This window comes from Furipterus horrens, unplaced genomic scaffold (assembly GCF_987537825.1).
Source record: "Furipterus horrens unplaced genomic scaffold, mFurHor1.1.pri manual_scaffold_9, whole genome shotgun sequence".
Classification (NCBI taxonomy): Eukaryota; Metazoa; Chordata; class Mammalia; order Chiroptera; family Furipteridae; genus Furipterus; species Furipterus horrens.
Genome location: NW_028327179.1, coordinates 35,039,789 through 35,057,353, shown reverse-complemented (window position 1 = coordinate 35,057,353; position 17,565 = coordinate 35,039,789). Strand labels below are relative to the sequence as shown.

Below are 17,565 nucleotides of genomic sequence, written 5' to 3'. Positions count from 1 at the left end.
TGGGAACTGTAGACGGCACTGGTCACTTCACTAGGGTGAGATAAACTCCACTTTCAACACTATTCGCCCATCATCCATCACTTACACATCCCCCATCCACACCTCACCCCTTCACCCAGCGCAGACTACCAAAACTGAGACACACGGAGCCCACGTAATACTCCACAGCCACGTGCCCAGGTCTACCGCGCGCAAACAAACACAGCCAGCCGGGGCATGCAGGAACGGATTAGGTTTGGGGCTGTAGTTTGGCTCCCCCGGGCTTCCATAGGGGCTGTTGCTTTCACTGCCCCTGGCCCCGCCCCTGGCAACGCTCTGGCTTGTGTTAACAACCAGCCGGCTGACTGGAACCAAGGTCCGCGGGCGGGCTGGGGTGGCACGAAGAGCGTGGCCTCGCGGTGGCCGAGGCCACAGCCGGACCCCCAGAGCTTATCTTGACTCTCAGGTGGCCTTCCCTTTTCGGTGGCAGGGTCTCTTTGCATCCCGCAGCTGCAGGCACCGTGTAGAAGACCCCCCCCCCTTCCCCCCTCCAGTCCGCCTCCTCAGCTATGTCTACTGCGGAGGCTCCAGCGACCGCCGAGGCCCAGGGACCAGGCGGCAGGTGCAAGTCCAGCAGCCCTCGACAGATCCCTGTGGTCGGGGTGGTGACGGAGGACAAGGATGGTCAGGTATGGGCCAGTGTACGTGCTTTGGGAGCTGTGGAAGGGGTAGACTGAGATCTAGAGGCGGGGAGGAGGCTGGGGGCAGCAAGGCCAGAAATGGGGGCTCAAGTGCAGACAAGGGGAGCTCTTGGGAAGGAGACTCCAAGCGCAAAGCTGATCCCTCTGAGAACTGCGCCGCTTCCGAGCGGTTTTGGCTGTCGTCAACCACCCTGCCTGGGGACTTGGGCCACGAGGTCTTCCGTGGAGAGACCCACCAAACTGAGTAGGGGAGGCTTTGCCGCTCTTCTTCTTCTATTTTTTTTTTTTTGTTTTGTTTTTTATTGTATTTTTTCCATTATCATTTAACTCCCTTATAGCCCTATCCCACCTGCAAATAACCACTCCACTGCTCATGTGCATGAGTCCTTTTCCTTTTTGCTGAATACCTCACCCCCTAACCTCCCCTCCTTAGCTGTCATCCTGCTCTGTATGAGTCTGTCTCTGTTTTATTTGTTAGATTCCACATATAAATCAAATCATATGGTATTTGTGTTTCTCTGACTGGCTTATTTCACTTAGCGTAATATTCTCAAGGTCCAATCATGCTGTTGCAAAGGGTAAATTTTTCTTCTTCACAGCCGAGTAGTATTCCATTGTGTAAATGTACCATAGTTGTTTTATCCGATCCTCTACTGGTGGACACTTGGGCTGCTTCCATATCTTGGTGATTGTAGATAACACTACAAGGAACATAGGGGGCTTATGTTCTTTCAAATTAGTGCTTTGGAGTTCTTCAGATATAGTCCCAGAAGTGGAACTAAGGTTGAAAGGAAGATCCATTTTTAATTTTTGAGGTATTTCCATACTGCTTTCCACAGTGGCTGCACCAGTCTGCATTCCCACCAACAGTGCAGTAGGGTTCCCCTTTCTCCACATCCTCACCAGCACTTGTTTCTTGATTTATTGATAATAGCCATTCTGACAGGTGTGAGGTGATATTTCATGGTGGTTTTAATTTGCATCCCTCTGATGATTAGTGAGGGTAAGCATCTTTTCATATGTCTATTGGCCAACTGTAAGTCCTCTTTGGAGAAGTGTCTGTCCACGTTCTTTGCCCATTTTTTAACTGGGTTTTTTTGTTTGTTTTTTGGTGTTGAGTTTTGTAAGTACTTTATAAATTTTGGATATTAACCCCTTATCAAATGTATTAGTGAATATGTTCTCCCATTCTTTGGGTTGTCTTTTGATTTGAGAATAGTTTTGGATTTATAGGAAACTTGTAAAGACAATAGAGTTTGTTTCATGCTAGGGTTCCATTGCTCCCCTCTGGAGAGCCATGATCAAGCTTTGAAACATGAATTCTATGGAGGAATCCTGCCCTGGCTGTTCACACTAGTAGCATGGGGCCACTGTGGGAATTACTGTTGAGACTTCAGAAGTCTCAGACTGCGTAAGAAACCCTGTCTCTTGAGTCAACTTCCTGGAGCTTTGGAGAATTCCTTGAGAGTGGCCAGTTGACTGGGGACCAGTTCTACTGTGGGAATAAGGTTGAGCTCTCTGAGGATGGTCATGTAACAGGGACACACACACACACATCTCAGTGGGGGAGGGGTCTGAGCTCTGTAGGTGTGACTAGAGATTTTGCCCCCTTGCTAAACATGGCGGACACTGGCTTCAGCTGGAAGGCTGGGCACTCCCACTGGCTTAACAGGAGAGGACTTCTGAAATGGAGTGTGCCGCCAGAAAGCAAAAAGGCTGTCAGTTCTTTTCCTTCCCTGGCAGGGAGTATGTCACTGGTCACCTGCTGGCCTGTCAATGGTGGCCAGTGAGGACCTGTGAGCAGAGGCCTGGGGCACAGACTCTGAAAGATGCCTGAGGCTGGACAGAGACTGGAGACCACCTGCGTTTATGATACTTCTGGGTGGGAAAAGAAGTTCTTGGTGCATCCTTGAACTGAGCTGGCAGTAGGTGACAGGGTGATTTTTCATTGGGTGTCATAGAGGGAGCAGGCTTTGAGGCAGAAACTTGCCAATGTTTCCAAAGACCTTGGTGATAATAGTCAGCACTGTGAACAGATTTTTTTTCTGGTGTTATTTTCAGTTCTTGAACTTACACAGTAGTTGTAATGAGACTATTTTTGATGTCATACTCTGACTTTTTCTTTCCCTTTACTTCTGTTACCCAGATATTTTAGGCAGAAACTTGCCATTAAATAAGCGATAACTTGCCATTAAATGAAAAATTCCTTGCTTTTCACGTAACTCAGTCTTTGGAGATTTGCCTGGTAGGTGGTGAGCAGAGGACCCCCTTACTGGTTGGGTTGGGCAACAGCCAGATATTTACACAGGAATCTGTGGAGGAACAGGGACAATTTATGTCATCAATTTTGTGGAAGTGTTCCAACACGGGGAAGAAGAATTTTGAGGAGCAGCAGCCCCATTCCCAAGGCTGCAAGGGGGCTCACTCCTGCCACCGTTCTCCCAAGCACGTGGGAAAACTGGGAAGCAGGTGAATTTTGTATCTTACAGTTCCCATTCATTCTTCTTTTACTTCGTGTAACAGGGAGAGGGAGATCCGAAGCAGGCAAGCAGGGGTTAAAAAGGAAAGAAAAAAAAAGGAAATATTTTTAATAGGCCATTGCCAAAATAGTCCACAATGTATCAAGTAAAACAAAACAAGTATACCTGTGTATATCTGTGTGTGTGTTTTCTTCCTTCCCGTTTTGCTTTTATTTCCTTATCTTTCATTACTACCTCTCCTTCCAGGGCCTACGATTCTCTCCCCAAAAGAAATCAATTTGTATTAATTAGAGTTTCTACCTTGTTAATGACAAGAGAAAAATTCTGAGATGCCCTACATTAAATTACATGAGGCCAGGAGTGAGAGAAAAAGACAGGAAGGAGTAGTTAACCAGTTAGCAGCTGTGGGCCAACTAACAAAAGACTGCTCACATCCTGATGTATGTTGAAGCTGTGAATCAGCCTGCAGGCACCTGTTAGCTAGACCTATTTATCCTGAGGTATATGCATGAATTTTCTAGACTTGTTACTGTTGTAACATTTCCTACTTATAGACTTCACCTGCTGTAGACCTGGCCCCATTCACTTTTTCCCTGACCCCCTTCTCTGTGGCCGATATAAATTGTCAACACTACTTACAGCTTTCTTCCTCAAAGATGTTTAAAAGCGCCCATCAATTCCAGGGTGGTGGACATGTTTGTCTTTTCTATCTTGTGCTGCTGCTGGTGGTTTGGACTTTGTTCCCCAGGATCTGGTCCTTTTTTGGCTAGCATGTGGCTCAATAAATCTTCCTTTTAGAAAAGCTTTCAGCTGCCGAAAGTCTCCTTTGTTTGTTTGTTTAGCAGTAACTAATTATTGCAGGAGTATTAACGTTTTATAAGGTACTAAATTTAGAAAAAGTATCTACCAAAATAAATGAAATAGGATAGAAGCTTCTTAACGCTTGGAGAAATGATCATTCAACCTTCTCAGGTTTTGTTTGTGGTTGCTTTTACAAATGAAGACCCTAAGGCCAAGAAAAGTTAACTGAGAGTTACTCAATTTCTTTACTCAATGTGGCCTTTAGTGCTCTTTTTATGGTTAAAATGATAACCTTTTAGACCTCTGCCCCCAAGCCAGTAGAGGGAAGACTCTTGGAAATCTAGTATTTTCAGTCCTTTCAAACCATTCCACCTTTTCAACCTCCTCTGCCTATGCTAAAAGTGCAAGTGTAGATTAGTTCATTAAGCCAGCTCCATCACAGGCTTGAAATCACAAATTATTTACCCTTTATCTGTTTCCTATTTATTTTAATGTTGTTCCTCAAGTTCTAGAAAATCAGAAATCCTTTGGAGCAGTGCTTCTCAAATTTTAATGTATATTTGGAGCATCTGGGGATCTTATTAAAATGCAGATTTTGATTCTGTAGATCTGGACTAAAACTCCCGATTCTGCTTTTCTAACAGGACTGGAGGTGATGCAGTTATAACTGATTAGAGGACCCCATTTCCCACTTTGAGTAGCAATGCTTAGTGTGTTATAGCTGCAGTATGTGATATGAACAGTGCTGCAGTTTCACAACTAACTCCTGGAAAGCTGTAGGAGACAGTTTCATATGTATTCAGATTATAAACAAAACAAACAATAACAACAATAAAACAAAATTCCAACCCTCCCCCGGAAGGTCAGATGACATGGAAAAAAACAAGGGGCACCAAATGGGGCTTTAAAAGAACTACTTGTGCCCTGGCCAGATGACTTCCTTAGTTGGAGCGTTGTCCTGTAGTACATCAAAAGGTCATATACCTAGGTTGCGGGTTCGATCCCTGGTCAGGGCACCTACCTTTTCACACTGATCTCTCTCTGTCCTATCTCTGTATCTCTCTCTCTCTCTCTCTGTCTCTCAAAAATCAAAATATATCCTCTAGTGAGGATTTGAGAAAAAATAAAAAGGAACCATTTTTTCTCCTTCCTTGTCACCACAGTGCTTTAGTCAATCCTGGGTTAATAAGTCATCCTTCTGTAACAGAACCCTTGGGCTGCTTTGATTGAAACAGAACCCACGGGCTGTTTAGTTAGGGGCCCGATTGCCTCCCACCCAAATTATAACTCTGAATACCAGAGTTTGGTGAAAAGAAAAAGAATTGTTTATTTACACATAGTCCTGCCTCCCCCTCCCAGACCTGGCCAGTCTTAGGAAAGTCAGAAACACCGTTTCCCTACTTCCTAGGCACAGTTCAGCTTTACCAGTAGCTGCCAATCACTCAGTTCTGATTGGGGAGGTCCTTTCTGTGCTGTGGTGCCCTCCAGCTCTCAATGCAGGACCGCCTGGATTCTCAGCCTCCTTGTAAACTGCCTTCTTCCTGCAAACCGCATGGATCTCCTCTCCTTCTCAAAGCAGCCTGGCAAGAGCCTCTTCTTAAAGCAGCCTGGAGACCCCCTCCTCCAAGCCAGATGGAGGGAGCCCATAAGAGCCAGAGAGTGAGGGCGTGAGGGCCAGAGAGAGAGAGCCTGAGAGAGAGAGAGCCTCCCAGAGCCAGAGCCAGCCCAAAATATGTCCGCAGCTCCTCTCTTCCTCCCTGCCTCCTCTCTCTCCCTGCGTCCTCTCACGCAGTGGGTGTTGGAAACCATCCTTACCATTCACAGGACCCTACGCAGGCTCTGTCTGCTTCTTCCAGTACCAGCCCACAGTCCAAGATCCCTCCCATCTTCCTGAGTCTTAGAAGTAAAGCGGATCTTTGCAACAATGTTTCCAGCCACTAGCTCCAGGCATGCAAGGGCATCCTGAAAGCTGCTTCCTGCTCCCTATCTCCCAGCCGCAAACTCTGGGGTTTGTTTTTGGACTCCCCTGTTTCTGTAACACTTCTAGTCAGCTCTTCGGTTTGCTCCTTTCCCTTTTCCCGGTCCATTGTACATAAACAATTGGGAGTCCCAGCCCTCTGTCTTTCAGGGTTCCACATTAACTCCTTATTGCCTGTCTCATCTAATATAATTACACTGACCAAATCACTTAACCTCTATAGGCCTGTTCCCTTTTCTATTGTTTAAACAAAACTCTCAGGGCCAAAAACGTTCCCAAAAGAAAGGGTTTATTGAGCAACATGGTAGCCAGAAAAACTCTGGGTAGTGGGGCATGAAGTCTAAACCAGCAGCAACAGCAGCAGGGCTAGATGGAGAAGTTGATGGGCTTTTTTACACATCAAGTAGGGGGAGGAAAGATGTAAGTCAATTTACACTGGCTATAGATAAAGGGGCAGGAGAGGGTGAAGTTGGGCTAGTTTTGGGATAGGTTCATAGTCCATAAGAGAGAGAGGTATTTGTTCCTTTGGATTGGTTGTAGGCAGCAGTCTGGAAAGTTTATGTGTAAGCAAGAAGCAGTCTCCTGGTGGTCAGGCGCCTGGCTATTCTCTTTGGATAACCACAGAAATAGAAGCTAATTCAAAGTTTCAACATTTGCTTAGGAATGTAAACAGTTTTTTTGTTGGTTTTGTTCTGCAGTTATTAACTGATTAACCTTTCTTGTCTCTTTCCCCTATCCTTCTGCCCCATGTAATTAATTTAGGACATCTCAGAATTTTCTCCCTGTCACTATAAAATGAGCCTGTACTAGATGAGCAGTCCCCAAACCTGTGTGACCATCACAGTCATCTCAGGAGCTTTCATAACCCACTATAATGTGTATGTAAATGGACCCTACCCCAGGTCTACTCAATATTACCCCTACTGTGGAGCCTGGGGCTCTTAAAAAGCTCTCTCAAGTGATGTTGAGCCTCCGAACCACTGAAGTAAATGCTGTTCAAAATCTTTGCCATTCCTAAAGTGCCTCAGCTCCACTTCTCTGTCCTGCTTTTAGGGGTTTTAAAGCATAATCTGTGCTTTATAACATATGCCCTGCTTAGTGCCACCTCCATGAGGACAGAAAACTTGTCTGTTGTTTCTTCTGTGGTGTCCCCCATTTCCTCCAGTTCTCACCAGCAACATCCAGCACAATCCCTGGTACACAGAAGGTGATATTTAATATTTATGGAATGAGTTCCCTTCCCTCTTTTATGAATTTAAATCTTACTCTGTCTTCAGATCCTACTTCTGCAACATAAACTACTCTCACAGTAAGAAGCACTTCCCACTTATTTTCCCCCTCACAGATCTTCTCACAAATGGACATATTCCTAGGTATGAGTCACACAATTTCTCACCTAATTATCACTTGTCTTATGTTGGTCACAGTTTCATTTGTCTAAGTGTTATCTCTCCCACTAGAATCTGGGTCTCTTAAGTATAGCAAATATATCTTACTACCTATGTGTCCTTCTCCCCTTGATTCTGAACTCAGAGTAGAAATTTAAGTCCTGATGAGTAGCTTACAAAGCCTTCTGTCTTCCAGCCGCACTGGCCTTCTGTCTTCTCCTCAACCATGCCAGGTGTACATCTGCCTAAGGGTCTTTGCTTGCAAGTTTTCTTCTTGATATTCATGACTTGTTCCCTCCCCCTCTTCAAGACTTGTCCAACTGGTTGGGCATCGTCTTGCAAACTGGTAGGTTGCTGGTTTAATTCCCTGTTAGGGCACATGCCTGGGTTGCTGGTTCCATCCCCAGATGGAGTGATGTTTCTCTCTATCCCTCCCTTCCCCTCTCTCTGGAATCAATAAAAGAAAAAAGAATTTTTAATACAAGTAAATTTTTTAAAAGACTTGACCGAAATATTGAATAGTATCTGTTTTGTGAATCTTTCGCTGACCACTGCTAGAATATCTTAGCACTTCTCCCTTTTCTCCAGAGTGTTATCATCTTGTAGTATACTGTATAACATTGATTTTTGCCTCCCTGGATGGCTTGGTTGTTTTGAACACTGTCCCATGCATCAGAAGGTTGCAGGTTTGATCCCTGGTCCCCCAGTCAGGGTGCATATGGAAGGCAACTGATTGATGTTTTTCTTGCATCAATGATTTATTCTCTCTCTCACTCCCTCCCTCTCTCTCCTCCACCCCTAAAGTCAATGAACATATCCTCAGGTGAATATTTTTTAACAACAATTCTTTATGGAAACAGATTTTGTTTTATTCAAAACTCTAGCTTTAGTACCTAGAACAGTGTCTAACACAGCATAAGCTATCAATAAATGTTTGTAGAAAAAATAATATAATTGTGATTAGTTCAGTTATATAGGTATCATGGTTGAGCTTCCTTGTCCAAATTTACTCTCCCTCAGAGACCTCTAAGAACCTCCACAATCAATAATAAATGGAATATGAGCAACAGCCCTATCTAAGACACAGAGACAAACACAGGAGCTTGTCAAGATGAGGAGACAGAGAAGTATGGCCCAAAAAGGGGAACGGATCAAGGGTCCAGTGGGAGAACTAAGCAATGAGGAGCTAGCCAACTTAACAAATGCAGAGTTCAAAACACTGGTGATAAAGATGCTCACAGGCTTGACAGATATGCTTAAGTATGGCAGATGCATAAGGGAAGAAGTTAAGGCTATGCTAAATGAAACAAGGGGAAATCCACCAAAACCAATGGTGAAGGGAAGGAAACTGGGGTTCAAATCAATGATTTGGAACATGAGGAGGAAAACAACAGTCAACCAGTACAGAATGAGGAAACAAGAATTGAAAAAAATGAGGAGAGGCTCAGGAACCTCTGGGACAACTTCAGATGTTCCAACATCCCAATCATAGGGGTGCCAGGAGGAGAAGAGGAAGAGCAAGAAATTGAAAACTTATGTGAAAATATAATGAAGGAAAACTCCCCATATTTGGTGAAGGAAATAGACATACAAGTCCAGGAAGCACAGAGGGTCCCAAACAAGCTAGACCAAAAGAGGACCACACCAAGACACATCAATATTAAAATGCCAAAGATTCAAGATAAAGAGAGAATCTTAAAAGCAACAAGAGAAAAGCAGAAAGTTACTTACAGGGGGGTTGCCTATAAGACTCTCAGCTGATTTCTATAAAGAAACTTTGCAGGCAAGAAGAGACTGGCAAGAAGTACTCAGAGTGATGAAAAGCAAGGACTTACAGCCAAGATTACTGTATCCAGCAAAGCTATCATTTAGAACAGAAGGGCAGATAAAGTGCTTCCCAGACAAGGTGAAGCTAAAGGGGTTCATCATCACCAAGCCATTATTATATGAAATGTCAAAGGGACTTACTTAAGAAAAAGAAGATCAAAACTATGAACACTAAAATAACAACAAACTCACAACTATCAACAACTGAATCTAAAAAAAAAAAAAAAAAAAAAAAAATCCAACTAAGCCAACCAGAATAGGAACAGAATCATAGGTATGGGGATCATTTGGAGGGTTATCAGCTGGGAGGGGGAAGAGGGAGAAATGGAGAGATGGTGCAGGGATTAAGGAGCATAATTGGTAAATACAAAATAGACAGGGGGAAGTTAAGAATAATATAGGAAAGGGTGAAGCCAAAGAAGTTATATGCATGACCCATGGACATGAACTAAGGGGGATGGGATTGCTAGAGGGAAGGGGGATACTGGGCAGAGGGGAGAAAAGGGGAAAAAATTGAAACTATTGTAACAACATAATCAATAAAATATACTTATAAAGAATAATAATATTACATGGAAGGTGCTTATAACTGTTCCTGGAAGTAGATGTTGTCTGTTAAGTTTTAGCTATCACTGTCATTGTTATTATCATTGTTCATGACTTGACCTGTACTTACCTCATCAGCAGCATCTGTAGCCATTATCTTCCACACTCTCCTCTCCAGCACACTTGATGACTCAGGGATCCTCTAACTGCCACGTTTTCTCTTGCCTTCAGGCCTTCACAGGCACTACTCCCTCTGCCTCCATCTCTCAAAGCTTCAGTTCATTTCACAAATCCCATTTACTCTCCCCTCTGCCTGTAGGTTACATTTTCCAAAGCTGTCCCAGATTCCCTCCCCTCCTCCCCATGCTGTTCTGTGTCTCTTCAGTGTGCTTCCAGAGCACACCTCTCAGCATCTGTGAAGCATTTTGCAGCATGTTATCTATGTTATCTGCATCTCATACCAGACTAATTCCTACTTGAGGTCAGGGCAATGTGTTCTCCACACCTAGCACAGTTTCTAAAATACAGACGCTGCTTATAAATGTTTGTGAAAGGAGCAACAGATAAGAGAGGGAGGGAAAGGGGAGGAAGAAATCTTCAGGATATAATATATGCCAAGCAAGTAAAACACAGAGTAACATAAAGTGGTAATAGAAGATAACTCTAAGAGGAATCTATGCTTTAATCTTTACTACTCTCTGTTTCTTGTGAGATTTACACCTGCCCATTGTGGGGGGTGGGGGATCTGATAATACATATAGGTATTTAAAAGAAAATCTTGTATTGCCTTTTCATTTTAATGTCCCTTCCAACCCTCAAAACCAATATTGCAGAAAATTAGAAAATAAAAGCTCACTGGGAACACAGGAAGAAAAGAGAAAGGATGACTAAGGTAGTGACGGGTGGTGCTGTTAAATACCCAAATCTTAAAAGGCAAAATTCTGTTTACAAAATTATTGGTAACAGTAAATTTAATAATGTAAACAATTTAATAGTAAGATGTAACAGTGTTTATGGTAACCATAATATCAGGTATAGAGAAGTATTTAGTAAATCTTTTTAATTAATTTTTAAAGGAAAAATCATTTTAGGTAAATAAATTCATTCCAAGACTTATTCTGCAGACTTAAAGTCAGAGTGTTTAACTGAAAAAATTTTTTTCTTTTCCCCTTGTTCCCCTCTACCCAGTGACCCCCCTCCCTCCGGTTGTTCCTCCCTTAGTCCCATTGGTTGTGCATATAGTTCTTCTCAACATCTTCCTGTCTACTTCACTCCCTCCTACTATGCTTCTTAATTCCTGTACCATCTCCCTCCCTTTCCCCGCTTCCTCCTCCCTGCTGACCTCCCCGCATAATGTTCCCCATACCTATAATACTTTTCACACTCTCGTTGCCTACTTAGTTTGCCTTTGTTTTGGTTCCCTAGCTTCTGTTGTTGGTTGTTGTGATACAATTTTCATTTTAATGTTCATAGTTTTGATCCTCCTTCTTCTAAACCAGTCCCTTTAACATCTCATATAACAGTGGTTTGGATCTGATGAACTCCTTCAGTTTTACTTTGTCCTGGAAGCATTTTCTCTGCCTTTCTATTCTGAATAACAGCTTCGCTGGATAGAGTAATTGTGGTTGTAGGTTTTTGCTTTTTATTACTTTGAATATTTCTTGCCGGTCCCTTCTTGCCTGCAGAGTTTCTTTGGAGAAATCAGCTGATAGTCTTATTGGGACCCCTTTGTATGCAATTCTCTTCTCTCTTGCTGCTTTTAAGATTCTCTCTTTATCCTTAATTTTTGACATTTTGATCATAATGTTCTCCCTGGGTCCAGTTTTTTGGGAACTCTCTGTTCTTCCTGGACCTGTAAGTCTATTTCCTTCCCCAAGTTAGGGAAGTTCTACTTCATTATTTTTTCACGTAATTTTTCAATTTCTAGTTCTTCTTCTTCATCTTCTGGCAACCCTATGATTTGAATGTTGGCACACTTATACCTGTCGCATGGGTTTCTGAACCTCTCCTCCTTTTCCTCACTTTTTGTTTCCTCTTTCTGCACTGGTTGACTGTTTGTTCCTTCCCTATGTTCCTATTTGTTGAGGTGATCCCTGGTGTTCTTCCCTCAGCACTAGTTTTGTATATATTTTCATTCATTTCAGCAGGGCTAGCCTTCATTCCTTTCCCATTTGTTTAAGATCTGCTATTATGTCTGTAAGCAATTTTATGACCAAAGCTCTGAACTGTGACTCAGAAAGATTTCCTATCTGCTGCTTTGTTAGATTAGATATTTGTTGTCTGGTCAGCTGCGTCACTGGGATCTCTATCATGATCTGTGCCATCCTGACAGTTTTGTGTTTACTTTGCTTCCTGGGTGGGGCTGTCACACCTCCTATGCTATAGGAGGCAGAGCCCCATGTATTTGTCACAACCAGGCGACCCGTCTCACCACGCTGTGGTATTTTCTGTGGGAGCAGGCGTCCAAGATGGATTCCTGCTGTTACTCTTCGCTGAGAGACTGGGAGCCTCCTCCTCCTTCCCCAACCCCTCTGGGCCTCACAGTCCGAGGCAATGGGGTTCTTCCTTCGCCAGCATTGGAATCGCAAGCTGACGGGTCTGGACTGCAGCTGGGGTTGCTCCCCAGGCACTTCTCGCCTCCCCTTAAATAAGGGTGTCTGTGCTTACCACCGTCCTGCCACCGTCACTGTTGCTGCTGGCACCAGCACAGCTTGACCTCTCTGTCCCAGCTTCGCCCCTTCTACCTGTCTGGACAAGCACCACTTCTTTATAACTTCATATGTTGAACTTACATGTAGCTTTATTTTTTGGAACTTCTGGTTATTTCTGGTTTTGCGGTAGTTGTATTCCTTCTTTGTTGCGTGTTAGTTTAGGCCTTCATCTTGGCCGGAAGTCTCCTGTGTGTGTTTGTCTCTGTAACTGAAAATTATTTTCGAAAGACATTTTTTAAGGTCAAAATATATTAGTTTTTAATGGTGAAAGGACAGGAAATTCTACACTTAAAATAGAAAGGAGTAATGACTATGTAAAAATATAGAAATGTGTTATAGATTTAAAAGTCAGAAAATACAATGGTATTAACACTAAGTGAAATTAAGTATTAATACGTGTAAATAATAACCAAAAATTATATATAAAAGTATATAAAACCAGAAAATAATTTATAAAAATAAATATAGGTGTATTTAGATTATAGGAATAAGTAGGATTTTTTTCTCTTTTGAATATTTTTTATATCATATCTTTTCAAACGATTATTTTAAAGTAGAAGTAAATGTGAAAGGATAACTGACAGGAGGAAGCAAACAAAGGAGACTGAGATAGCTGAGGTAGCTTAATTCATGTAAGAGGAGAAAGCAACTTTGATATCACATTTGAATAAAAAAGAAAATGTTATGCAACAAAAAAATTAATCACCAGGTTAAATATAGCCAAAACTATTTGGTTTTTTAAATTATATTTTATTGATTATGCTATTACAGTTGTCCCAATTTTCCCCCTTTCCCCCCTCCACCCAGCACTCCCCGTTTCCTCAGGCAGTCCCCCCACTATTGTTCATGTCCATGGGTCATCCATGTAAGTTCTTGGCTATTCCATTTCCTATACTGACTTTACATCCCCATGACTATTCTGTACCTATTTGTACTTAATCCCCTCACTTCTTCACCTGTTCCCCCACACCTGCCTTCCATCTGGCAACCATCAATAGATACTTAAACTTCAGATGATAGTACCTCCTGTTTCCTTCCCCACTTACCTACAATTAACTTCATATGCGAGGCCCAGTGTTTGGTGCTGAGGATGCCAGAAAACAAGTCTTTGCCCCCAGCTGAACTTTCAGGCAGGGTATAGTGGAGGATAAATATGTAAACCATCTTAGAACAACACTGATGGGAACTGTAATGGATATACATCAGGGTGCTATGGGAGCACAGAGGAGGGACATTTGTTCTATCCTTTTTCTTTCCTTGGGGAAGTAACACCTGAGTTATGTCTTGAAGGTCGGAACTATGGGGGTTAACCAAGGAGTGGAAAAGGACTGTAACGACATTAACGAAAATAGAGCAGGGGGTGAGGGGCATTCATGGAGAGTCATTGAATGATTCAGGTTGGTTTTGTTCAGATTTGAGTTTTATTAATCTTACCATAGGTAAAGAATGATGTTGAAAAGTACAAGAACAGTCCCATACGGAAGTGGAAGAAGTGCCTGGAAAAGGGATGAGTGATGAGCAAGCGGCATTGTTCCCTCTCAGACCCCTCCCCCACATACAGCACCACAACGTGGTGAAACGGGTCGCCCCGCACTGACAAATACCTAACTCTCTGCCCCTTACAACATAACAGGTAGACAGCTCTACCTAAGACACAGAGGCAAACAAACACAGGAGCCTGTCAGGATGAGGAGACAGAGAAGTATGGCCCAAAAGAGGGAACAGATTGAGGTTCCGTTGGTAGAACTGAGAGACAAGGAGATACCCAACCTAACAGACAAGTAGATAGCCAACCTAACAAATGTAGAGTTCAAAACACCGGTGATAAAGATGCTCACAGGCTTGACAGATATGCTTGAATATGGCAAATGCATAAGGGAAGAAGTGAAGGCTATGCTAAATGAAACAAAGGAAAATCCACATGAAACCAATGATGAAGGGAAGGAAACCAGGGTTCAAATCAATGATTTCGAACATAAGGAAGAAAAAAATAGTCAACCAGTACGGAATGAGGAAACAAGAATTGAAAAAAAAAGAGGAGAGGCTTGGGAACCTCTGTGACAACTTTAAACATGCCAACATCCGAATCATAGGGGTGCCAGGAGGAGAAGAGGAAGAGCAAGAAATTGAAAGTTTATGTGAAAAAATAATGAAGGAAAACTTCCCAAATTTGGTGAAGGAAATAGACATACAAGTCTATGAAGTACAGAGAGTTCCAAACAAACTAGACCCAAAGAGGACCACACCAAGACTCATCATAATTAAAATGCCAAAATTTCAAGATAAAGAGAGAATCTTAAAAGCAACAAGAGAAAACCAGAGAGTTACCTTCAAAGGAGTGCCTATAAGACTATCAGCTGATTCTCCAAAGAAACTTTGCAGGCAAGAAGTGACTGGCAAGAAGTATTCAATGTGATGAAAAGCAATGACCTACAACCAAGACTACTGTATCCAGCAAAGCTATCATTTAGAACAGAAGGGCAGATAAAGTGCTTCCCAAACAAGGTAAAGCTAAAGGAATTTATCATCACCAAACCATTATTCTATGAAATGTTAAAGGGACTTATTTAAGAAAAAGAAGATCAAAACTATGAACATTAAAATAACAACAAACCCACAACTATCAACAACTGAATCTAAAAATAAAAACAAAATCTAACTAAGCAAACCAGAACAGAAACAGAATCACAGGTATGGAGATCATTTGGAGGGTTATCAGCTGGGAGAGGGACGGAAGAGAAATAGGGAGACGATGCAGGGATTAAGAAACATAATTGGTTGGTACAAAATAGACAGGGGGAAGTTAAGAATAGTATAAGAATGGGCGAAGCCAGAGAACTTATATGCATGACCCATGGATATGAACTAAAGGGGATGGGATTGCTGGAGGGAAGGGGGATACTGGGCAAAAGGGAGGAGCAAAGGGTAAAAAATTGAGACTACTGTAACAACATAATCAATAAAATATACCTATATAAAAAAAATAAATATTTAAGATGTAAAATCCATAGAACTTGGAGGTTCTTGTTTTGCACTGTGAATGACTAAGAATGCTGGTACCACTCAGAGAGGGGATACTTAGTTTAAGAAGGTGATCTCCTACCTGTAGTTTAGTCTTGTGTATATCTGCATCGGTAAACTCAGTGTAATGCATATGCATGAAATGTGTAATATGTATGAAGAAGATAATTTTATTTTCCAAGGCATGGAATTGCTCTCTTTGGTCTTTTGGGACCAGTGAAATTTAAAGACATTAATGTCATAAAATAATGCTAGAATTCAAGAGGTTTTTTTTTTTTTTTTAAACTTCAAAGTTTATTTACTCCTATGAGGTCTCATCTGCTTGTCATTCTCGCCTCACACTCTTTTTGTCATAAGATATTCTTAAGTTGCCGAGGGACAATGGTATCAAAGGAAATAGTGTGCTTGATGTAATTTCTTGATTTGTCATGATACAGAATACTAAGAGTTGTCTGTTTTTTAGAGTCCCTTAAAGCCTGTGGACCTAGGTCGTGTCACCAAACTGCTTGAAGAGACTGATAAAGTAAGCTTTGAGAGAAAATTTCTCTGCTATATCACTTATAAACTGTGATTTCCCTGAGTAACATGTATTTCCCCAACATAAGTTTCATTTCTCTCCTCTTGAAAACATTTTAAATAGTATCTGTCTTATAGACAAGGACTATTTAAATTTAGTATGAAGATATTTAACCTGGATGGAAGGATGAAAGAGGAGAGTAGATTTGGTTTCATGAGATGGACAAATCCATGGTGCATATAAGCAGAGGGAATCATAAGAGTAGAGAATATATCTAGGCTCTGTATTTGCTTGTTGCCAAGTACAATGTGGGGAGCAAGGACAGAAAAAGTGTATCATGATGTACTACTTAAGTTTTTATGACAGGAAATCAGGATATATATACATATTCATATTTACTCATAGATCATTTATTTTGAGAGAATTCATATGTAGAATGTTATGAAAATAAAATTATTTCAGATAAAGACTTAGAATTAAAGGTTCAAACATTGGGAAAAAGGGTAATAAATGCATATCCATAAATGCTTTCACACCACACTCCCCTGCTGTTACCCAAGAATTGGCTGCATGCCTAAAAGCCAGCACACACAATAAAATTACTACAGGAATGCCATGGCATGCTTTTAGTAAATGGGAAACGGGTTGGCAGTGGTAGAGCTGATGCCACTGTATAGTTTTGTTTTGTTTTAATTGGCTGAAGCTGTTTGGTTTGCACCAGTACACTGGACATATTTTAAGAGGTTAAAAATACAATTTGTAGAGTCAGGTTGCCAAATTTGACTCTTAACACTACCACTTATATTATATCTGTCTGATTTTGAACAAATTATTTAGTGTTTCATGTTGAGGTTCTTATTCTGGAGAAGAGGGATGGAAAATAATAGTACTTGTCTAATAGGGTTGTTTTAAAGATTGATATGTATGTACGGAGCCTAAACGGTGCATGATATAGAAAAATGCTCAACATGCTTCAGATATTGTTAATATTATTTCTGGAAACAATTACTGCTCTTATATTAACCTAGTTTTAATTTTCAATTTCCTAACCAAATTTGAGTGGTAGTTTATTTTTACCTTCACTATTTCAGGAAACATTTTATAATTTGATAATTTGAATGTCTATTTTCTTTTAATATTAATGAAAACCTTAAAAATCTTAACAGTTTTAATAGCACAAAAGAACTAAAACATAATTTGTTTTAGGATGATTTAGAAGAAAAACAACTTAAACTTGTCAAGAAACTGGTGCAGTATTATCAGAATGGATTTGTATCCTTTACATCCTGAAATGGGAGAAATTTTATTAGAAAATGTATTTGTTTCCTAATGCTGCTATAACAAGTTACCATAGAGTGCCTTAAAACAACATAAATTTTTTGCCTTATGGTTCTGAAGGTCAGAAGCCAAAATCAGCCTCCCTGAGCTAAAGTTAATTAGAGGTTTAGTAGGGCTGGTTCCTTTTGAAAGCTCTAAAGGGCAATTCATTTCCTTGCCTCACAGCTTCTAGAAGTGGCCTGCATTCCATGGCTTCTGTCCCCTTCCTCAAAATGTCATCACTCTCACATCTGCTTCTGTCGTCACATTTTCTTCTCTGCTAGTCTCCTGCCTCTCTC

General features: G+C 41.5%; 1 protein-coding gene across 3 annotated transcripts in view; it reads left to right on the top strand.

Annotated features, from left to right (window-relative positions):
• Positions 1-548: 548 nt before the first annotated feature.
• The window catches only part of CFAP69 (cilia and flagella associated protein 69), a 73,590-nt gene continuing 56,573 nt past the window's right edge, over positions 549-17,565 (top strand). For all 3 annotated transcript variants that reach the window (XM_090287867.1, XM_090287868.1, XM_090287866.1), the window contains exons 1-3: positions 549-668; positions 15,896-15,955; positions 17,156-17,221. In XM_090287867.1, the coding sequence (XP_090143993.1) occupies positions 549-668; positions 15,896-15,955; positions 17,156-17,221 (246 nt within the window). The remainder of the gene's footprint in view (positions 669-15,895; positions 15,956-17,155; positions 17,222-17,565) is intronic.